This window comes from Hydra viridissima, unplaced genomic scaffold, assembly GCF_058129835.1.
Source record: "Hydra viridissima isolate aposymbiotic clone 2 unplaced genomic scaffold, HvirCarnegie_v1 scaffold_6, whole genome shotgun sequence".
Lineage (NCBI taxonomy): Eukaryota > Metazoa > Cnidaria > Hydrozoa > Anthoathecata > Hydridae > Hydra > Hydra viridissima.
Window position 1 is genome coordinate 12,614,132 of NW_028324305.1, and position 24,002 is coordinate 12,638,133.

General features: G+C 30.2%; 3 protein-coding genes, 1 long non-coding RNA gene and 1 pseudogene across 8 annotated transcripts; 3 read left to right on the plus strand and 2 right to left on the minus strand.

Moving 5' to 3' along the window:
* The first annotated feature begins 3,567 nt into the window (after window positions 1-3,567).
* Window positions 3,568-6,200, plus strand: LOC149887086 (uncharacterized). Of its 5 annotated transcripts, none has more exons than XM_090091008.1 (5): window positions 3,568-4,189; window positions 4,427-4,591; window positions 4,841-5,089; window positions 5,606-5,908; window positions 6,035-6,200. In XM_090091008.1, exons 1-4 carry the CDS (start codon window positions 4,114-4,116, stop codon window positions 5,665-5,667), a joined length of 552 nt encoding a protein of 183 aa, XP_089947134.1. In that variant the 5' UTR covers window positions 3,568-4,113; the 3' UTR covers window positions 5,668-5,908; window positions 6,035-6,200. The 5 variants fall into 5 exon arrangements, with proteins under 5 accessions (XP_089947134.1, XP_089947132.1, XP_089947133.1 ...); XM_090091006.1 differs by having other exon boundaries at window positions 3,698-4,189; window positions 5,299-5,908; XM_090091007.1 differs by having other exon boundaries at window positions 3,699-4,189; window positions 5,335-5,908.
* Window positions 6,201-9,601: 3,401 nt separating this feature from the next.
* Window positions 9,602-11,536, minus strand: LOC149887087 (uncharacterized). Its single transcript, XR_016453581.1, has 2 exons — window positions 11,272-11,536; window positions 9,602-9,813 (listed from the first exon to the last, which is right to left on the minus strand). It is a non-coding gene; the product is annotated as an uncharacterized LOC149887087 (long non-coding RNA).
* Window positions 9,820-11,041, minus strand: LOC149887088 (uncharacterized; annotated as a pseudogene).
* Window positions 11,537-11,728: 192 nt separating the features above from the next.
* Window positions 11,729-13,140, plus strand: LOC149887089 (uncharacterized). The gene has a single exon (XM_090091278.1). The coding sequence runs from the start codon at window positions 11,828-11,830 to the stop codon at window positions 13,019-13,021; it is 1,194 nt and encodes a 397-aa protein (XP_089947404.1). The 5' UTR covers window positions 11,729-11,827; the 3' UTR covers window positions 13,022-13,140.
* Window positions 13,141-16,706: 3,566 nt separating this feature from the next.
* LOC149887090 (zinc finger BED domain-containing protein 4-like) lies at window positions 16,707-17,461 on the plus strand. The gene is made up of 2 exons (XM_090091472.1): window positions 16,707-17,001; window positions 17,064-17,461. The coding sequence occupies exons 1-2, from the start codon at window positions 16,707-16,709 to the stop codon at window positions 17,459-17,461; spliced, it is 693 nt and encodes a 230-aa protein (XP_089947598.1).
* The last annotated feature ends 6,541 nt before the right edge of the window (window positions 17,462-24,002 follow it).

Here is a 24,002-nt window from a genome sequence, read left to right on the forward strand (position 1 = left end):
ATATTTCGTAAATGTAGTTATAGCTGTAATTACGAGTTTTCGCTGTAAATACGAGATTTCGCTGTAAATAACTTATAGTTTTAAAATATACTGTGGTTAAAGAAGGAAGGCCAATAGTTATAGACTGAAGTTTTGTAGAAGTACAGTATGATACTAAGCGAATATTTAGTTCATTTTATTAAAATTACCAAAACAAACCGTAAAACCGAAATTTTACTGTAATTATGGGTAATTCACGTTTTACAGTAATATATCGGATTTATAGCGCCATCTGTAAATAACTGTAATTTCCAATGTTTAACCTTTTTTTTTTTAATTCTTTTTTTTTGCAGATCTCAGCATCCAAAACAATTTGCTGAGATAGAGGCTAAAACTTGTGCCTTGAGCAAGATACTGGAAGCTGATAAGGAGGAAGCAAGGAAACAAAAAGAAATATCAGGTCTAAGAAGAGGGTTCTTTCCCCCCATGAAGAAGACCCAACCTTCGTCTAAGTCTCAGCCGAAATCTAAGAAAGAATCCCAGAAAAAATTTCAAACACAAAGTCAAATCGGAGATTATATTGATGCACCAAAATGGTCCTTACATAGTGATAATCAGCAAGAATTCGATGCAGTTCTCACACTTTCATTTGTCCTATCAAACATTCCTTTAAAAATGGTTGAATCTCCAGGGATCCAAATGCTCCTAAACTATTTGTGTCCTAAAGCAACCATTAAAAGCTCGACAACATTAGCAAAGTACAAACTTCCAATGCTTTACAAAAACATAGAAAAGCATGTGCAGGAGCAACTTGATGAAGACATTCCTAATTCAAAAATTTTTGCTTTCACAAGTGATGGTTGGACTGCCAGAAACAATGATCCTTATGAATCCCTTACAGTCCAGTATTGTAACAAGGATTTTGAGTTGAAAAAGCTTACTTCGGATTGCCAGAACTTTATTGGCAGAAAAACTGGTATCAAACTAGCACAAGGATTGGACAATATGATTAACAAACTCCCCATCCTTCTGGGGACACTCTTAAAAGAGTGTGTGTGACAGATGGTGCTAGTAACATGAAGAGTGCTGCTACGTAATCAAGACTTGTTGATCAACACATGCTTTGTGTGGACCACATCATGAACCTTTGTTTACAGGTAAATATTTACAATTAAAAGAGCGAAATTTACGTTAAATATCTGTTTTACAGCAAAATATCAGATTTCTTTTCTTTTTTTAATTGCTTTTACAGTAAAAACTTTGGGTTTACAGTTAAATATCGGATTTTATAATTACCAATAAATATCGGAATTACAATAAACCATCGTATTTACAATAAAATTTTTTAAAAATTTTTAATTTTTTTTCCAGTCTGCTGTTAAAAACACACAAATGGTTGATGAAGTAATTAGCAAATGCAAGAAACCGGCTCAAAGAACACATCAGAGTACAATTGATTGGCAGGAAATCAAACTTGCATGTTCTGAAGAAGGAATAGTTGCAAACAAATTAATCCAACCTGCTGCTACAAGATGGAACTCAAACCAAATGATGATGAAATCAATTTTAACCCTTAGGCCTGGTTTGAGACATGTTCAGGAAAACAAGTCTCAATGCAATCCTCACAGAACTCACCCCAACACCAGACGAATTTGAATTAATTGAGGCAATTGAACCTTTTTTTGCCAAGTGCAAACATAACAGTGAAATGTGGGCATCCGACACACAAACAACAATTGATAAAATTCAACATGTTCTGTGTTTGCATCAGTATAGTGCCAATGAAGTGAAAAAAGGACATTAGGTTTCATCAGTTCTTGTTCCTCTTTTGAAAAACTTCCAATCAGAATTAGAAACTCGCCTACCAGAAAAAGACATAAACTATAAATATTACAACTATGGAAACTTTTTCAACCCATCTAAAAGAGGTGTTGGTGTCAAACTTATAACAAAAGACACAAACAAATTGTTAGAAATGACAAATTTTTTGGTGGAAAATCATCCAACAACACTTGAATGCTGCCCGTGAAGCCGAGATGACAGTGAAAAATAGTGAAACTTTGGATAAAGCTTAAATTGATGAATTGTTTGACATCATTCAGGAGCAAGAATTGTTGAAAACTTCACAATCAAAGCTGAAATGTACCCCACTGGAAACTGAAATAATTAAATACATGGACTTGCCAGCACAAAGTTATAATGTGAATTCCTTACAATGGTGGAAGGAGCATGAAAAGGAATTTTCATTGCTGTCAGCTGTTGCAAGAGACCATCTGTGTATACCAGTAACATCAGCTTCATCAGAAAGGATGTTTTCTACAGGTGGCAATATTATAAGTGCCAAACAGGAGTGTATTAAACCAGAAACACTAAAAATGTTAGTTTTTATTAAAGAGAATTATTCACAGGTCAAAGCAAATATTAAGCACTGGGTCAAAAATTGTAATGATGAGCCTGGTGCTCCACCTACAACAGTTGAAATACCTGAACCCACTGAAACTCAGGCTGAAACACAGTTACCATCATCCCAAGAGCATCATCACAAGAACCTCAAGCTGGAGGTTCTGGGTTAAAAAAAAACACTTTCACACAAGCCAAAAAAAGGCCTCACACTCAGACTACTTCATGTCCAACAGCCAGAAAAAAGTTAAAAGTTTTAAACCTTCAATTAAGAAATCCATCAATAGATGTACTAGATGAAATATGACAGCCACAGTGGTGAAAACTCATCTGAATTAATTATTTGATAAATTAATTATTTGATAAGTTTTTGTAATTTTGTAATATCTGTACCTCGGAGGGATACAACACTATGTCCATTTTTTTCCATATTGACTTTATTACAGAGTTAAAATCAGCTTTTCTCATATTTCTTAGAGAAATAGAGCACTGTCCAAAACCAGTTAGAACCGGAATAGCATGTTTTAAAACAACACCAAGTCAACTTTCATTTAGAGGGATAGAACACCATGTGGACTTGGTGTTCTATCCCTCTAAAAGTTGTGAGAATGGACATAGTGTTGTATCCCTCCGAGGTACAGATCACTGATCTCTATAATAACTGGATAGCGCATCTCTAATATCAAAATTGACGCCAAAATCGCCATATTGGAAAGCCCCAGAACAATGAAATCTGATATGTGCGATAAAGCGATAAGCCGAAAAACAGAACTTAAAGCTTACGGGATTAAAATTTTTGGGGCTTTCCAATATGGCGATTTTGGCGTCAAAAAATAAGAAGTTTTGCTCGAAGTTGCGCTATCCAGTTATTATAGAGATCAGTGGTACAGATATATAAATTAAATGAAAAAAGAAAATATTCCGATGTGTTTACAATAGGCCGGGTGAATAAAAATGAACAATTGCTTTTACTCAGTAATTGGTCAGCTTTACGCGAATAAAAAACTTAAGCAGTTTTCCTCATATTTTTATTCGCGTAAAGGTAAGCAATTTACTCAGTAATTGGTCATTTTACATGAATAAAAACTAAAGAAAAATTGAAGTTTTTATTCACGTAAAGCTGACCAATTACTGAGAAAAAGCAATTGCTCATTTTTATTCACCCGGGGCCAATGCTATAAACATAAAAAACGAAGTTTTTTCCGTAAAACACGAAGTTTTTACCGTAAAAAGCGAAGAAAAAAAAAGTCCATTGCTATAAACATTCAAAAAATTCCGTTTTTAAGATAAAAACTTCGTTTTTAAATCCAATGCTATAAACGAACAAGGGAATCGCCTTTTCAGATAAAAAATGCGTTTTTTCGAAAAAAAACTTCAGATAGATTTTTGATCTCAATTTTAGATATTTTCTTCGTGATTTTTGGCGGCCATTGCTGGAACAACGTTAGCGTTTCAAAATCATTGAACATTCTTTGTTTGTGTTTTTATGTAGATATTTTATAGATAAAACTGAAAAGGATTTTGGTAACTCCATAATAAACTAATTACTTAAAATCTGCATTTAATCGATTATTCAGTTCCTTGTTGTTTTTCCTTGTTAGGTTTTCGATAGTAATTTTGGTTAAACAAATTTTTCATAATGTTTGACTAAAGAAAAGTATAAATAGTCAACAAATATGCCATATAATACACAAATACACAAAAAAATAATACACAAATACACAACAAAATAAAATGCTGTCTAAAGAACTTAAAATGATACTAGCAATAAAGATTAGAGAAAACAAAGAGGTTCTTCTTGGGAAGCTTGGTATGTTTTAATTAGCAAACTATTTAAATAAAAATATGTATAATTGCATTATATTTTATATATATATATATATATATATATATATATATATATATATATATATATATGTATATATAGGTAAGCTTTTTTAGGTATGATTCCTATTATAAAATAATATATTATTATAGAATATTTAGTATTTTACTATATAAGACTATATTATACTATATATTGATTATTTATTTCATCTACTTTTAGGTCCATCTATTACTATGAGGCATAGAAATAGAATTTGGGAAGACATAATGTCACATTTAAATAGTTTAGGGGCAAAAATTGAAGATATCAATCAGCTACATAGTAGAGAGTGGGATTATTTGCAAAGAGCTACAATGCAAAATTTTGCTAAGAGTCTAAAAACAGGTATAGTTTTGTTATATATATATATATTTATATATGTCTGTGTGTGTATATGTATATATATATATATATATATATATATATATATATATATATATATATATATATATATATATATATATATATATATATATATATATATATATATATATATATATATATATATATATATATATATATATATATAATTAAATATTTTTGTATATATATATTATATATACAAATATATATATATAATTTTTTTTTTTTAAGGTGCTGCAGGGAGACAACTAACAGAATTAGATAATGTTGTTTTAGACATTATTGACAGGAAGTCAATAAATGTATCTGGAATCGATGTTCCTGATTTTAATATCTCTTTTTGTACAACAGATGATGCATTGTCATCCACTCCCAACCAACTTTCCACTCCCACTGCCACCCTTTCTTCATCAAGTAAAGAAGTAAACTTTACTTTGAAACAATCTTCTGATACAGCTTCTTTTATTTCGTCTATGTCTGGTATATTTTTCTTTGTTGGTTAAGACTAGTTGTGTTATAAAATACATATATATATATATATATATATATATATATATATATATATATATATATATATATATATATATATATATATATATATATATATATATATATATATATATATATATATATATATATATATATTTCTATTTCTATAGTTTATAGAGTTAATTGATTGTTTATATTAGATGCAAGATTTGATTGTATGTCCTCCCCTAATTTAGACAATACCACTCTTGTTAGTGACAGTTGTCAGATACTTCAAGCTAATGCAATTTATAAATTAATTTTTTTTAAATCTCAGTTGTTTAATTTAGTTAATTGTAGGTTTTAGACTTATAATTATATAACAGACAACATCAATTTGTGCTTAATTTTTACACAACTAGTATTTCCAAAACCATTAAAAACTTCTTATTTTTAAAGGAATCTAAACCACCTTTCTTATTATTTTAGTTAACTGATCTTGTTTTGACACCTAGAATTAAATTTTAGATTCAATTCAAAATAAACCATCAAGGGGGGCATTAAAAAAAATTAAAAAGAAAACAAGCTAGAGAAAGTCTCCTGGTAGATGGAAGTTTTAAAAAATTGAAAGTAAGTGTTTTACGGTTAGAAAAAGAAAGATTAAAAAAAGAACAAGAATTAAGAGTAAAACTTCTGAAATTGGACGTTGCTCTCAGACAACAGCAAATTCGAAAAGAAAAGGCTTTAACAATATATTACACAACAGCAACAAAGCTAATGAATGAGAAATTGCAACCTTCAAACCAGCAACATTTTGTAAATACAGAAACGGTATTTTAAAATTAATTTGTAATAATATTTAGTATGACTTTATCATTAACAAATTTTTTGTATTTAGTATAACTTGTAGCTTGTATTTAGTATAACTTTATCATTAACAAATTTTTTTTGTTTTAGGAGGAAATTCTTGAGCATTAAGAGAAGAGCTACATCATAATTTTATGTTAAATTTCGAAAAATGTTGTATAACTATATTTAAACATTCACCTTGAAGGTATTTAACTGTAAAGCCATGACCAATTACATTTTTTAGTAACAATAAAAATATAACTTCAACCTGAAATTGTTCTTGTTATTTCATTTTTTTTATCACCATTACCTTACAGTAATAAGTTCTGTAAAACTTCACACAAACATTAAGACCAATGCTGTTGCGATGTGAAATAGATACAAGCATCACAACTATATATAACTATATATAAGGTATTGCATTGGCTAGTGGTTGATTTTAAAATTTAAACAAAACAATATCTTTCATATTTTAAATTTATTTTGTAATCTAGTTTAATATTAATACGATCATATCTTAATTTTATGCTATTAAGCATTTTTTACCTTTTTAAAATACTCTTAATAAGAATTGCTCCTAACAACAAAAGCTAACAAATCTCCTAATTTTTTTTTAAGCGTGTTCTATAAAAAAACAAAATACACATACTATATAAAAACAGATATAAACATATATTTTTATGGTCTAATATTTTATAAAAATTTCTTGCATTTATTAAAAAGTCATTGTGTGAATTTTTTTCCAATTTTAATTCAACTAATTTAGGCACAAATCTATGATCCATGTCCAAACTATTTTGATAGATCCTATGCTCTAGAGCAAATTGTATATGAATTTTTAAACAATACTTTTAAGTAAAGTAGTTAAGTAGCTGTAATCGTCTATTCAAAGCTCCATCATTCTGATTTTCTTGAGCTAGATTTTCATCAGCTTGTTCTTCTTCGCGTTCTTCAAAGTCATTACCGTTGTCTCCATGTTGAATACACAAGTTATGGATAACAAATCCACACATGATAAGCTTAGAGGCATCTTCGACCTTATGCAAACGAATTCCAGTTTTCAAAGCATAAAACCTGTTTTTGACAATGCCAAAACATCGCTCAATTATGTTTCTAGTTTTTCTCTGTGCTTTGTTGAAACGTTTTTGAGCTCCGTCTGGATCACCAGGAAAAGGTGGAATTAACCATTCTCGACATGGGTACGCAGAGTCAGCCAAAATTACAGCTCCATTAAATGGAAGCTCTCCAATTTCAAACTTGTTCCATAGGTTACAATTTCTTAGAACCTAATAGTAGTAAAATCACAATACTTAAATTTACTGTAAGTTACATTATAATACATTATATTAGTTAGTCTAAGTTACATTTTAATTAGCAATCATAATAGTTCAAATAGTATGTTCAATATGAACATACCGAAGAATGTCACGTACTAGTTGAATACCCAGCATTAGTGAACTAACAGTTGTAAAATATAACTTAGTGACAGGCTTACATGTGCATCATGCCACCTTCCTGGACTGTTGGTCGATGCATAAAATATGGACGTGTCGGGTCCACATACTGCCATTGCATTTATGCTATGGACATGATGGCGATTGATTAGAGAATCTTCATCTGCTTGAGGAGGGTTAGAAAGGAGTATATGAGACCCATCCAGAACACCACATACGCACGGAAAACCTCCGATTTCCATAAACTTTTGTGGAAGAGTGGAGCAATCATTCGGCCATTTTATGATCTCTTGTCGAATCTAATCTTATAAGATAACAATTTTTCTCTTTACTAAACTTAGTTTTTAATTTTCACACTAAAATAAAAATAATAAGCAACTTTATATGACATTGTAAAACTTTCAATAGTTTTATTAACTTAATACACTAACATTGAAAATAGCTTCTCCTACACTGTGTATAATACGATAAATTGTGTTGGTAGAGATTCCATGACAGTCTCTGAGAACATGAAAAAAAACATTTGTGCTAATAAAATGAAGAAATACCATTATCTGGAAACGTACTGAAATGCTTTTATTTCGCTTAGTATAATGTTGCAAATCATCTTTAAGCCTAGTTTCTAAAAAATCTAATACAGCTCTTGGTACTCGATACTGTTCTCGAAAAACGTTGTCAGAAACATCTTCGTTAAAAAAGCGACCATTAAACTAAAATGAAATTGAAAAACAAAACAAAAATATAATTTCTGCGCATATTTAGTATGATTTCTGATTTTGTTCGATAAAAAATCATTAAAAAAAAACATCAAAATTTATTAATTTTAAGTAATGTTTTAAACACCAACCTCTCGAGGCAATCGGTGGCGAAGCTCATTTTCATCAACTTCGAAATGTAAGTCTTCATCCGAAAAAATTAAATCCATGTTTCTACTTTAATTTTAAACAATTTTTTTAAACACCAAATACTAGAATGTAAAAATATTCATATAAATAGAATAGACAGCACAGCATACTTAATGACTAATAAAATTTATTAAGTAGGCCTACTAAATAAAATTTACAATAAAAATTACTATTATATTACCACAATATATTGCGGATAAAAAAAGTTCGTGAATTTTAGTGACGTATGCGTTTTATGCTTTATAGCAATGGCCGAAAAAAATACAAACAGCGATAAATTCTTCGAGATTACGAACTTTTTTTCGTACGTGAAAAATTTCGTTTTTACGAAAGATTTTTTTTCTCGAAAAAAACTTCGAATTGTTTATAGCATTGGCCCCCGGTGTCACGTTAAATAAGTAGCCGTTAAAAAAGTAGACAAAATGTTGTATCTGCGCATGCGTTAATTTACGGATACTTATTTAACGCCTATAGGCGTTATATAAGTATCCCGTTAAAAAAGTAGACAAAATGTTGTATCTGCGCATGCGTTAGTTTACGGATACTCATTTAACGCCATTATAGGCGTTAAATAAGTATCCCGTTAAAAAAGTAGACAAAATGAGCAATCTAGACAATATTTTTAACACCAAACGTAATTTTAAACTTAATTTTAAATTTTAAGTTAAGTTAAGATTAAGTTAAAGTTTTATAAAATCATTATTGAAATATATATGACTTTAAAAATAATCTTATAAGAACTTAACATTTGCAAACATATTTAATGTAACAATACGATAAATAAAAATTCCTAAATTAGGAGCGCCGCACTTCCCTTGATTAACGATCTTATATTGCATTGTGTCTTATGTTTATAGATTGTGATATAAATGTTACAATAAGTTTGTATTTTGTTATCTGGCGCGCACCCCACACGGTGCCTCCTGGATAAGTAATGTTATCTGTTAATGTAATAGTATTTCTAAGAGTTATTTTAATTAAAAAAAATTTTAAAAAAAGCAGCTTAATCTATAAATTTTCTGCTGATGAAAATTTTCGTATAAGTGTAAAAAGTTTAAAGTCTATTAATAAACACTGAATAAACCTAGGAAGCTATTTCTGATCTGAAAAACGAGTTAAAGTTTGAAATTTAACGAGTTCTAGGTTTTGATCTAAATATGATCTCAAACCTTCCATAACGTTACAATTAAAAACCAGCATTATCCAAATTAAACCATCCAAACACACTTACATGGGATAATGTGTAAGCGATTAAAACATGTAGAAGATTACAATTACGAGGAAACAAAATGAGAAATGTAAAAAAAAAGACATGATAAAATTAAATTGTTAAAAATTTATTTTCCAAAATAAATTTACATTCAACTTTGTATTGTTATTAAACTTGTGTCCATTTAAATATACCTCTCCTAGATTGTCGGTTGTTTGCCTTCTCAAATAAACAACAGGGATTGAGGTTTACCTATCAAATATACTTGGAATCTTTTTCTTTAATTACTCCTAGCCATAAGAGCTTAAGTTGTCGTACCTAAAACTCAAAAAAAAAAAAAAAAAAAAAAAAAAAAAAAAGAAGAAAGTTTTCATTATAATTATAATCAGAATTATTTACCAGATAATTATAATAAATTGACAGATGAAACAAACAAAAAAGACAATTATGTTTAAATTTAAAAAAGTACTTGTAACCTGAAATGTAATCAGGCAATCTAAAGTGACAATAAACTCTAATATAAAATTGTGTAAACTCTAGTCTAGTTCCATCTTTACTACTATAACTCTAGTTCTAACTCTAACTTATAACTACTACTTGTAACTCTACTTGTTGTATTTCTACTAATAACTCTAATCTAAAACCGAATCAATCAAAGACACTTAAAATTAGTTTTTGTTTAAAATAAGTTTTTGTTAAGAAAATATTTTTATGTATTTAACAAAAAGATTTCAAGTCATTATGCTCACAAAACAAAAATTAATAAATCAAATATCTAACTTTTATTAAGATTTTTAAAAAAATTATTATTGCAGTGACAAAAATTGTCACATTGAAATGATAATGAGCATACTTTTTTACCATGTGATAAAGAAATGTAAGGAAATATCTCCGTTTTTTTTCTCTCAATACACTGCAGGAAATGAGACCTCATACAAATTTTATCCCAGATAATTAAACTTGAATCAAAACCATTGCATAAAGCAGTAGCATTTGCAATAGCATAAAGCCCACAATCATTTCCATTGTCTTGCTTTTAACATCTTGTGACCTCCACATTCAAAGAAGAAATACATTCATTTATTAACAACAATCGTGCAACTCTGTGTACCAGTAATGGAACAGTGCCTTTATTAAATTTAGTAAACAGTGAATCATAATACTGAACAGAATTAGAACCATTTTCAGATGTTAAATTACTTATTAGAACCCAATGCTTATTAATAACATTAAGTATCTGAACAAACTTTCCAGAAATAGTATAACCACCAAAGTTTTTTGAATTAAAAATCCAAGTACTTTGAAATCCACCTACTTCAGGAAACTGGTGTGAAAGAAAGCTTTGTGCAATATCAAATAAAGTATCATCAAGCCAACAAGATAGATGTTTTAAAACATCTATGCACAGCATGACTGACCGCACTGATAGTGTTGAATAAAAATTATTATCTACAGAAATTGCAGGACAAACTAATCTTTTGGATTTAGATACACTTGCGTCAGTTAGAGAAGTTGGATGCTTTCTCTTGCTGGATTTTTTATAAAATTATTTTTAAATCATCTTTTTCAATTAATTGTTTAGTCATTTTAATCATGCTCTTTTAAAATCAATTGGGTGGACAATGCTTGATTTTCTGATAAATAAGGCTTTATACATAATACAATTTACCATCTAAAGTATGTAAAAATTTAGATTTAATTCAATGATAATAATTATTTATTCAACAAAGTATAATGTAATGTTTACATACCACATAGTTTGAATTTTTTGCATACCTTAAAAAAAATTTAAGCTCTGATTTGTAATATTTCATTCTTACATCAGAGAGATTTTGTTTAACATCTTCAACAGAATAGTTATGAACAGGCATTTTTCAAATTAAATTCTTGACTTGTAAATTAGAAATTTAAGTAACTTTGAAGATTTACCTAACGGAACAAGGCTACTTATTTAACGATAGATTTCACCTACCTAATGGAAACTTAACATCATATCTGCGCATGCTTATCGCATGCGCAGAGCTATCTGTCTACTTTTTTAACGGGCTACTTATTTAACGTGACACCGGTGTTGCGTTAAAAAAGTTAGTCGTTAAAAAAGTTAACAAATAGTTCTGCGCATGCGTTTCGCATGCGCAGTAGGGTCAAAGGAGTGTTCGTTAGGGAATGAAATTAGACGTTAAAAAAGTTGCATTGTTTCATTAGGGTATGTAAAATCATAGTCATAAGAAATAGATAGTCTGGTCACTTGGGCCGTAATATCTGGATTTTTCTTATAATCATACGAAACACTTGAAATTTGTCGGGCGGCCAGGAACTGAGTGCACAAAAAATGGAAACGCAGAAAGAACTCTATGGTGAATTTGATAAAGAAGCATTATTTTTTTCTTTGGAGAATGATATTCTTTTTGAAGACGAAAATTTTGTTAAAGATTTAGATGCTTTGGTGTTGGAGTTATCTAGTGAACAAGTTGATTGCACATTTTCTTGCACAATTTGTTCTAAGAAGTGCATATCTCAAAGAGGACTTACAAGGCATACAAATTCAAAGCATCAAAGTATTCCTTTAGATTTAACGATACAAAGTCCTAAACCACCTATTCTTCTTGATGAATTTAAAAATCTGCTTGATAAAAGTATTACTACCTTAATCAACGATGAATGCTATCCTGATTTGTATAGAGATGAGTTAAGGATTAATCATGCAATAATTTTAGATACTTCACAACAAACTCTATCTCTATTAGAGACAGTAATAGCTGGTTTTAAAGCTGATGGTGATGCTGAAAGATTTTATCCTAAATTTTACAAAACTGTTAATCAAGGAATTTTATTTAGCAATCTGACTAAAAAATCGACTAGACTTCTTGGCTATGAACTATGCAATCATGTTTTAGCATTTCTTACAAACTCACTTTACAATACTTCTTTTTTAAATTTAAATGGTTTATCACCTGTTGAATTTTCTGATAGAGACAAAGAAATTATCTTTTATCTAAGTGGTTATGTATTTAGCACATTTTATTGCAGAATTCGCAGTTCTCGATTATGGCAGCAAAAGTTAAGCACAGACTGCCTTTCACTTCTTAATGCTGGTAAAACAGAACAATTATTTGAGAGTCCAGAAACATGCACTGAAGCTTATGATAAATTTGTGAATGCTAAAAATCGTGGTGGTTTGTGGAAAGTGTCTCCTCCAGTTTTAGAAATTTTTACAAAAGTTGAGTTTCTCTTTCGCCATCAAAGTAAAAGTTTTGTAAAAAAAATTGATTCAGAGTTAATTGTAGCTGAAACCTTAAAAAACAGTGGAGTTTTGGCTAACATATCTGAACTTCGTAGTCTTTGCACAAATCGAGTTTCCAAAGAACTGTCTTTAAACTTATTTTATCATCTGATTACACTTTATGTCAGAGTAAGATCTTTTTCGTATGCAAAAGAAAAACTAAGTATCCACAAAATCAAAGAGAATCAAACAAAGTCAAAATCCCTCCGCTCAAAAATGAAAAAAACATCAATTGGATTATAGAAGTTTAGTAGAATATTACACTTAAAAACGGTTATTTTCATAGCCACAAATCTCATGAAAGCATGCTTGGCATAGTAACTTTAGCAACTATTTGTCATTAAAAAGATTAGTTTTTAAAATTTTTGTTATTTGTTTATAGAAATAAAAGCTAGGTAAGAGACCCTCCCTTATCTAAAAGAAAACAAAGAATAGTTAAAAATGAAGTCCAAAATTAACTATGCACACTAGTTTTATATTTATAATAAACAACTAATAACTCATAGATCAAAAACAACTCAAAGATCAATTCTACCCCTAATATATATATATATATATATATATATATATATATATATATATATATATATATATATATATATGCATACATCAACTAATCTTAACTTAGATCTGCCTGTGAAATCACTAGTTTTTTTGGGGGAAGTGGATACCTGTGGAGGTTTTATAAAAAGAATAATAGGTGCCTGTTTATATTGTAACAAAAGTAAATGTAAGGAAATGTCTACAAAATTAACTGAAATTTAGTTTATTACAAATATAAAAAAAATTCTAATGTAACTAATCAATATTTTATGCCATTTAACATTTTTAATAAGATTTGTGGCTATGAAAATAGCCGTTTTTATGTATGTTCTTTTTCTTTGTTTTCAGCAGTACAAGGAGACATAAGGGAAATTTTTATTGAATCACTTGAAAAGTCAACTTTTCATATTAATACATTTTTCAGAGTTGGTCCATTTTCTGCGTGGTATACGTGTTGTACTCTCCCTTGATATTTTGTTTGATTCATTGACATTTTGACAGTTACCTGCAATTGGGTGAAATATAAGTTGATTTCGAATGGTATTATCATTGAAACCAAAATCAAACAAGGAAGGATTATCTTTTCTTCTACCAATTGACCGTTGTTGTCCAAAGTAATTTTCTAAAGGATCCTGACAAAACCTTTCAGTTAATACATAACTTACATTGTTGTTAATTAAAAATTTGACAAGTTCAATAACAGAATTAACTGTGATTTTTAAACCTTCATGAGTTTGCCAAGTAATAAACATATTACTTCTCTCACTTTTTGAAAAATTTCCAGATCTTGATTCAATAGAAAAAAGCCAATCAGAAAGATACTTTAAAAATGTTTCTCTAAGCCATGTAAATCGAACATCATTTGTGTCAGAAAATGGTTTCAAAAAAGAGTTGCATTTTAATATACAATCATTTGTATTCCGAACATTTAAGCAATCAAAAAAATCATTAAAATATTTGCAAAATTGTGCTGTCCCAGCTGTATCTGATGGTGCATAGATTTTTAATGCAGTACTACATGAATCACTTAAAACTTGTGCAGCTAAACGAACATTCATAGCTGAAAATGGAGTTATTTTAATGTGCTCAACAGTTAGCTTTGGACATGCATGTAGTTGACATTTTAAATCTTCATAAAATAAATCAGAAATATGGGACCATAAAATATGTTGACCCTGATTCCACATATAACGATTGCTTTTACCAGCTCCAGAATGGTAAAGGTTGTTCCTTGCTGTTTTAATTAAATGAGGAACATCAGAAAAAAAATATATAAATCTTTTATCATCATCATCAGCAAATAGATTATCAGTGCGGTAAGTCACATCAACATTACCATTAATATCTTCTTCTTCAGTCAGATTAAAATGCATTTTAAAAAATTTTCTATTCGATGATGCTCCATCACAAGTAACAGCAACTACTTTTAAACCAACAGAGATTTCTAAAATTCCTACAGCTTTCCAAAATAGAGAAAATAATTGCACTGATGTAATATTTGTAGTAGCAAAATTTGCAAAACTGTATTTAAAAGGATTTACAATACTTCTAATTAAAAAAACTAAAACATGAGAAGCAAGCTTATCAGCTTGTTGTAACGTTGCAAAATTAACACTAGGATCACCCAAATCAACATAACCAATTAATTCTCCAGAATGTTTGTCCCAAACAAGATTTTCTTGAATTTTCATTTCATCAAGAACTAGGACTATAAATTTCTCTTGAACTGAAAAATTAATGACTTTATCTTTTAATTCTTCTATTATGTTTTTATTGAATCCCAACTTGGGCTTTACATAGTTTTTATAGTCACGCAATCGCCTACGACTTGGTAAAATTAAAAAACCAGAATGAGTTTTCTCATTTAACCTTATTGCTTCATAAGCAGCTGGTGATTTTGCAGCTAATCCCAAACAGTAACGTATTATTGCTGGATGATAACGAATCCCTTGCTTTGAGCATTTTAAATATTTTTGCTGCTCCTCCCAAAACAGGTTCATAAATGGAGAAATCTGACTTTTATCAGCTTCTGCCATTATTTGAACTAAATCACTTTCAATATTTTTACTAATAGCTAGTGATGAATTTTCAATCTCTTGCTTCATCAAAGCTAATTCTTTTTTTAATTCTTTATTTTCTAGACGAACACTCTGTAATGTAAGCTTCAGACGATCTGGAGATGTAAATGTAATTGGTGCATTTAATTTAGCAGGGATACTAGAAGTAGCTAATCTTTTTTTCAAACATTTAATTTCACTTTTTTCAATACTTTTACATTGTGAACAGCATAACATCCACTCAATCAGCATAATACATGACTGAGATCGAAAATACTCTGTCTGGTTTAAGGGAAACTCACTCCTAGATGAAAATAAATCAAATTTTTTTGAAATACAATGTTTAATATAAAGATTTGATTTTAATGCAAAGACATCAGTTATTCCAGAACAAAGGTTAAAAGAAGTAACAATAGATAAAAGATTAGATGCTGAAATATGTCGCATAGATCTTCTGTATTTTGTATATATTAAATGATCATCTGGAATGAGCCAAGAATATACACGAATGGTGAAAGCAAGACTATCATCAACATATATTTCATATCGAGGACATGTGTGGATTGTATCATAAAGTTTAAACTCTGCCACAACAGGACTCACACTCATGGTCCAGTCACTAATTTTTAACTTGCTAATACGATTTAAGAACTCTTCAAATGATTTATATATAGGCTTAAAGGCAGTAATATTATTTGAAGTCGTTAAAGCATCTTTTTTAGCAATGATGGCAGAGGCAGATTTTCTTTGTATAGGAATTGATGGTGTGAAAGATTTTTTTGGTAAGCACAGAGTCGGCAATGATCCAGGTTTTAATGTCTTTTTTTTATCATTATAAAGTATCATTTCTGGAAGATAATGCTTTTCACAAATAAACAGACGCTTATTTTCTATTTGAGTCTTCAAACTTAAATCTTCATAACGATCTTTGAGAATAATGGCAATCAGACTTTCCCTCCAAGACGTATTAAAACTGTCGTTAGAAGCAGGAACTTTAAATATTGAGACTCCCTTATGCCTCCTAGAAGTACTGCATCCATAAATAGAACAATTAGCACCAGGCATTCAAAATATTGGATGAAAAAGATGTAATTTAAACAAGCAGTTCGTAGATAAACAATCGATGAAAACAAATTTTGTGCATTCTGAAGCGGACTGGACACGAAAAAAATGCGAACAAAGAGTTGATCAAAGGAATACCGCAAGTGGCCAGACTATCTATTTCTTATGACTATGGTAAAATAATAAAAATTAGTGTATACTTTATATTAAAAATGGCTGTCCATGTTTACTCAGTTGATGAAATTATTTTATACTTTATGTTAAAAATGGCTGTCCATGTTTACTCAGTTGCTGAATTTATAAGCTTTACTACTGATATATGGACCAGTAGTTCAAATGAAAGCTTCATGAGCCTGACAGGTCACTGTTTAGACAATACATTTAATCAGAAAACTGTTGTACTTAGAGTAGCTCCATTTCCTGAGCGGCATACAGCAGCAAATATTGCTGAATTGATTGAAGATATGGCTGAATTTAAAATATCACCTTCAAAAATTCATTTAATAGCTAGAGATAATGGTAGAAATATTGTCAAGGCTATTAAAGATAGCCCATATGATAGTATGGCTTGTTTTTACACACACTGCAACTAGTAATTAATGAGTGTATTTTTGAACAAACAGTTGTCAAGAATGTCATTGCAAACTGGCATTCAATTGTTGGGCATTTCAGCCATTCTCCCCAAGTCTGCCCTAAACTTAAAGCTCTTCAAGAAGCAAACAATGTTCCTAACCACAAACTTATTCAAAATGTTCCAAAAAGGTGGAATAGTACCCGTCATATGTTAGAACTAATTTATGATCAAAGGAAACCTCTAACCATATATGCACTTGAAAATGGTAAGCTTCCTTTATTAAATGCAAACAAATGGATGATTATTGGACAGTTTTGTGTTTTGCGAAAAGATTTCCACAAAACAAGAGTGCGCTTGAGTGAAAGAAATTCTATTGTCTCAGATATTATACCACAGATACAGTTTTTGAAACATTTCATTAATAAACTTTTAATTGATGACAGCTAATTCAATGGAGAATAGTTTCAAACAATATACTGATAACTATAACATCATCTTGTCAATATTTCTTGATCCCAGATTCAAATTAAAAATGTTCAAAAATGAAAACACCTTTTCAGCTGCTAAAACAAGTACTGAGAACATAACCATTCAACTTATTAAAACCCATGAAAATATAAAAAACATCAAAGTTACTGAAAATGATCGGTCTGCAGCTTGTGACATTGAAAATATTGACTCAGAATTAGAAAATAATGGTACATTACTAAATGAATAGAAAGATATAGTACAAATGGGTTTTGATAATTGCTTTGAAGAACTTGTAGGATTTAATTCTAAATAAATCGGTCAACCACAAACTTTAATTTCAAATGAAACTTTATTAAACAAAATTCAACACAACTCAAATGAAGACCTTATTGACAAAGAAAGCAATCTTTTGTTGTGGTGGAAATCACAGAAAACCAAAATGCGACTATTAGCAAAGCTTGCTTTAAAGTATTTAAGCTGCCCACTGTCTTCTGTGGAGAGTGAAAGACTTTTTAGTATAGGTGGAAATGTATATACTGCAAAGAGATATAGCTTAACAGGAGCTCATGGTGAAATGTGAATATTTTTGAACTATAATATGAGAATTTAAAAATATTTGATTTTGTATATATTACTATAATTAGTATAGTATAATTCTTTTAGAAGTGAGTATCTATGTTCTATTTTTTCATGAAATATAATTTATTTAGGAGTTTAAAAGCTTTGATACTATGAGGAGGTCAAATGAAAAAGAAAATGTCATGAGAATTGTATAACTTTGTAGAATTAGAAAATTACAGGGAAAAAAAATTTGGAAAAAATAATTGAAACTCTCTTTGAGAGCTTTTGCTCAAAAATAAAAAAAGAATGCTTCCCAATGCCTTAATCAAAATATCAAAGCATATTCTGTTGTGGATTTGAGGGTTGCGCAAATTAAAGAGTATTGTAGCCAGGGTAACTTTGGTCAGTTTTGGCAGTTTTTCTTAAACATCTCTTAATCTTATTAACTTTTTACAGTTTTCTCTTGTGGTAATAACATTATAGGTCTTGGCTATAGGCCTCTATATTTATTTTTTATATTTTTTTATTACAAATATTTATTTTTAAACGCCGAAAAGTGACCAATGTTACCCCAGGTTTTTATCATGTTTGATCAATAATACCCCTGCTATGGGGTAACATTGGTCACTTTTTGGAGTTTTAAAAAATCATCAGCCCTTAAACACTTAGAGAAACATGAAAAGAACATTTAAATGGACAAAAAATTTTGCAACTAGCTCCCTGTTATTGTGCAAAAGTCATTAACAGTCATTTTCTAGTAGGTCATTATCGTCATCTGAGAATGATGACACTTGTTCAACTCTTGCCCTTTTCTTGTTATTCTTGGTGTTACTGTTATTCTTAGTGTTATTGTTATTGTTTGATGTGGTAGGAGTTGTGTTATTCACCAGATCTTGCGGTGTTATCGCTTTTTCCAGGTGTGATCTTTTTCCCTCTGGTGCGATTTGTTTTCCCATCCTGTCCACAATGTTTCACTAATAGACCTTCTATATCTTCATTGAATACTTCCTTAACAGTACTACCGGTACCTCCTCCAATGTCTTTGTTAACCTGTGGCAAACGCTTCATGACCATTTCTTTATCGAAGGGAAATATTCCACTAGCCTTGAAGTCAGATCTCAAATTATCGCTTTTCAATTGACGTTGCAGTAGAGCAAGAAGACCGAGGAACTGATTTTTTGGTATTGATTCTTTGATGCGCGTTTCTATTTTTAGCGGACGGAAAACAGCAACGTCCAGCGGTTAAAGCAAATGGGAAGCGTATATTCCGAACTTTCGACTAGCCTTTCTCACGCTTACTCTTCCAGTTAAACATTCTTTTATAGCATTGGACGTTTCTTGACTGTATGAAGTTGCATATGCTCTTGAACCACGCTTTTGCTTATATTTCCTCGGCATTTTCACCGGCTAAGAATTCAAATGGTTCAATAAATGTATCAGAAGTGTCAAAACATGCCAAAATAAACTCAATGTAGTCTACGAAATAACTGTGCGATATTCACAAAAACTGTTGATATACCAAATTTGTTGATATAATAGTCGATATATATTGTTGATATCTCTAACAAAATTAAAACATGTTATCTTTGTTAAATTTTAGGAATTAAAAAAAAAATCAACAATTGACCCCGGTCAACAAAGTCACCCCGGCGCACAGTGGAAAATAAAGGTGTGTTTCGGACCAAAAATCGATAACTTTTTTGTTACTAAAAATAGAGATTTGAAATTTTGCACAAATGTAAAGTAGTATATGACGCTTCTTGTGAAATACTCTTTATAAGAATTTTTTGTAATACAATATTAAAAATAAATAAATAAAAATCAAAAACTTCAAAATTGGCAGTTAGTTAATTTACACTTTAACACAATGCTTTACAAATATATGAAAATACCTTAAAATTATTAAAAACTACGAAAAATACATAAAGTGCTTACCTACTAATTATAGAAATATTTAAGACAGTTTCTTAATAACAATTTTTAAATAGTTGTTTTTATGAAATAATGTATAGGTATATTAAGGTAGTACCAGGGTAAAGGTAATTTTTTAACAAGAAATTGAAAACTATTAATAGACTTTAGCTCTTTTCTATTAATGAACAAAAAAAATATATAAAACAGTAGCCAAATAAAAAAATTTTAGTGATAACGTCATTAATTATGCGCATAATTAGTGTTATTTTACCCCCAAACCTGCTTATTCTTTCATCTAATATAACAAACTCAAAAAGAGTCAAAACTGCTTGAAAATTTGAACATGAATTCATTAATGTATTTAGAATGTTGTCTATGAAACAGAATTTTTTAAAACATTTTTAATTTTACCAGGTTGACATTCGAACTTTAAGATATAAAATTAAGGGAAGTTTGGGACAAAAGCATGATAAAAATGAGTTTTAAATAAAAAATAACAAAAATTTGCTTCATAGACAACATTCGTAATATGTTCATCTTTAAATCTGCAAAATTTCAGCCCATTATCTATTTTCTATCAAAAGTTATTTTTTCTGAAAAATTGAGATTTAGCGAGATAAAAAGCGTTTCTAAGGTCGTTGTTATGAAGCAAGAACCAAACTGCTCTTTAAAAAAAGGCCAAATTTGATTAAAATTAAGAAGATTTTTGACTTTTTGCAAAACGCATATTGAAATAGGTAGATTTAAGAATTCAAAACATTATTTTGGTATTTTTCAAAATTTTATCAAAAATAGCCGTTTTTTCCCCTGGTACCACCTTAAAGGTACTATATCATAACTACATAGGGACTTTCAGTTCCTGAAATCAGTTTGTTGACTTTCAAAAGCTGCAGAGTATCTTCATCAAGTTCTTGCACATTTCACGCAAAGAGTTTATTTGGCTCTTTACTTCATCTACAATGGCTTTAGTTTTCTTGGAAGTCTCTTTGCAAAATTCAATGCATATAGGTCGACAAAAACGAACATATGAAGGTGCCGGATTTTGCCAAACAACTGCGCCAGTTACTTTATCAATTAGTTTGATAGGCACCAAAGAACTAGTAAACAAATTTGCATAAGAAATAAGTTCAGATTCCTCTGGAAGTTTCTGCTTGTATTGGCTTTGGCCAGAGGAACCATCACAGCCCCATTTACTATATGAAAGTAAATGCTTGAATTCAATACTGTACAGAGAATCTATGGTCAAAATTCTAGCTACAGTGTGATCCAATAAATCTTGCAGTTCCAGAATTTTCGCATGTGTGTTCGTAATTTCTATTGCAGAAGATGGTGGATAGCAGGTCTGTTTAATTTCTTGAATTTTACAATATGGTGGGAATATGGAACAGTTTCGTTCATTTGTCACCTTCCTCATGTACAAATATTGTGCTTTTGTTAAATCTAAATCAATAAACACGCTGAGTGTTTCTTCATCAGTTAGCATATTTTTCTGGCTTGCGTTTTCCATAAAACTCGATGTTAATTTTTTTTTGTCTTTATCAGCAATCCTTAATGATTCCACAAGTTTTGCTTCTGCTTCTTCTCCTATTGAATGCAACGCCTGAAGATATGTATTAAAGATATGCTCGAATCCATATTCCTTAAGTAACATGGAATTTTTTCTTTTTTTGCTGGATTCTGACGAATCTCCATAAGACACGCACGGCCTTCCGCGTTTTTCAAAAGAAGTAGATGGCGTGGAGTCGGTAATTGCCTCTTCTGAGTTAGGTAAAGATACACAATATCCAACCAATCACTGTTCTTAGATAAAAAAGCTTCCTTTTTCCGTGACGCCAGTATCCATCGTTTATTAAAAGACGGAATAATGTGCCTTTAAATACCACTAATGATGAAACACAAGTTGTCCTCAGAAAGTTGATAATTTTCTTTTAAAATTGTTGACAGTGCCTCAACTGTCATTCCTCCATCAATATAGGAAAGCAATAATTTACATTTCAAACACTTAAAAGTTGCCATTTTAACAAGTCACAAAAGTAACTTAAGTAATATTCAATAGTCAAACGAGTCGGTTTAATTTCCACTGTGAGTTTCTTATACTGATATAAATGTTTCAACTCTTTATATATTGGCAGTGTACATTCACCACAAAAGGAGTGCAAAAATAAAAGAATGCCATGGTATCAATAAAAAATTGATAATAAATTAAAAAACATATACCAAGCTATTGTTATAAATGAACAAAATTTAAAACCACGGTAAAAAGCGGTTTTCTGTTTTTTTACTTTTATCACTCTTTTCTCGATAATTTCGGAAACCGCACGTTTCTGCAACTCATTCTTATACATGTTTTTAATAAACACCTAGGCTACAATACTACATTAAATGTAAAGCGTGGGGAAGCGTGGGTAACTACCAAAAGTCTCAGTGAACTTGAAGAATATTATTTTTTTTCATTTATTTTATTGTTCAAATAATTACTCCTAAACTGAACCATATAAGTAAAAATGTATAACTTTCTTAAAATCTCCATAACATGAGCTTTTCAAAAATGTATAATACTTTATACTTATTCCTAGAAAGTTTTATAGAAAATTCACTTTTAAAGTGATGAAGCGAACAGGTTTGAAATGAACATCCGCAAAAGTAATAAACAATAGGGCTTCAAATCTTTTATTTTTACATAAAATTATGTGAAATTCCTGCATTATAGTAATGATTGACTATTAAACTATTAAATAAAATTGAAATATAATGACAGTAGCGACATTAGTAAAAAACATTTATGATATGCTGTTGCTCTACAATTTTCCACTGTGCGGCGACCAAAGTTACCCCGGTTGACGGTACCATTTTGAATACTTTTTTAACGGGCAAACTTTTTTAACGCCGTAAGGCGTTAAAAAAGTTTTCATTATTTTGCGCATGCGCAGATTTCACATTTAATAAACTTTTTTAACGATTAACTTTTTTAACGCAACACCGGCCTAATGGTTTGTGATGGTTTGCGAAATGTAAATAAAATGTAAGATTTCATCTTTTTATTTTCTGATATTTTACGATGATTTGTGGTGGTTTGCAAAATTTTGCTGTAATTTTGCGAAAACCTCGTAATTATAGATAAATACATCGGAAATATCACTATATTACTAGTTTACACTGTAAATACGATTTATTGTGAAATTACGCGAAAATATCGTACGATGATGATGCGTAAATCTCGAAATATATCGGAGAGTGCGTGAAATTCTCCGCATCGGCCTCGGACTACATCGCACCTCCGATGTGATACCGTTTCTCACCATCGTATCACATCGGAGTCACCTTTGTAAACTATTTCTCACATCGGGATTTACGCATTTACGCAATTTCCGATGGCGGGATTTGTGATAAACCATATGTAGGATGTCTTAACCCTTTACTGGCCAAATTATGACAAAATCTTTCCTCTACTACTATATTAAACCCCGTGTTTACTTTTAACAAAGTACATTCTACTATTATGGATAGTTTTAGCGTGTGTTCACCTCGGTGTTGAATAACAAACAAAAGCATTCTCCTTCTTACAGGCTTTTGTAAGCTATAAAGGAACTCTTACAGTTAATGACGCCTTATAGCTAGGGACAGGCGAAAAACACAAAAACACGGAAGCCATGTTTTTTGTCATTTGCCGTGTTTTCCGTGTTTTCTGAGAAATCCGTGATTTTATCAGATTTACCGTGATTTTCTGTTGTTTTTTTTTAAAATTAATTTGCTCTATTCTCTTACTTGTTGTTAGTGGTAAATGCTTGACGTCATCTCATGTGACTCATCTGTCATTTCCGGTTAGTAGTTACCATTTTTTGGTAAACCAGTTGGGTGTCAATCAATAAACATCTTACATTTAATTGTGTTGAAGAACGCCGAGAATGTTTTTTGTGCCGAGCGCGCAAAAACAGTTTCGCAAGGGAACTTTGCACGCCGACAAATCTTGCTCAGTTTGAATTAGTGGAGGCATTTACTGCAGCTAACATACCGCTAAACAAACTTGATTATCCTAAGCTAA

Excerpts from the sequence above, each read along its gene's own strand:
- LOC149887090 (XM_090091472.1), top strand. The coding sequence starts at position 16,707 with ATGGCTGTCCATGTTTACTCAGTTGCTGAATTTATAAGCTTTACTACT. Across the intron at positions 17,002-17,063 it reads TAAAGATAGCCCATATGATA|TTGTCAAGAATGTCATTGCA; the intron begins GTATGGCTTGTT and ends TTGAACAAACAG.
- LOC149887089 (XM_090091278.1), top strand. The coding sequence starts at position 11,828 with ATGGAAACGCAGAAAGAACTCTATGGTGAATTTGATAAAGAAGCATTA.
- LOC149887086 (XM_090091006.1), top strand. The coding sequence starts at position 4,114 with ATGCTGTCTAAAGAACTTAAAATGATACTAGCAATAAAGATTAGAGAA. Across the intron at positions 4,190-4,426 it reads GGTTCTTCTTGGGAAGCTTG|GTCCATCTATTACTATGAGG; the intron begins GTATGTTTTAAT and ends ATCTACTTTTAG. Across the intron at positions 4,592-4,840 it reads TGCTAAGAGTCTAAAAACAG|GTGCTGCAGGGAGACAACTA; the intron begins GTATAGTTTTGT and ends TTTTTTTTTAAG.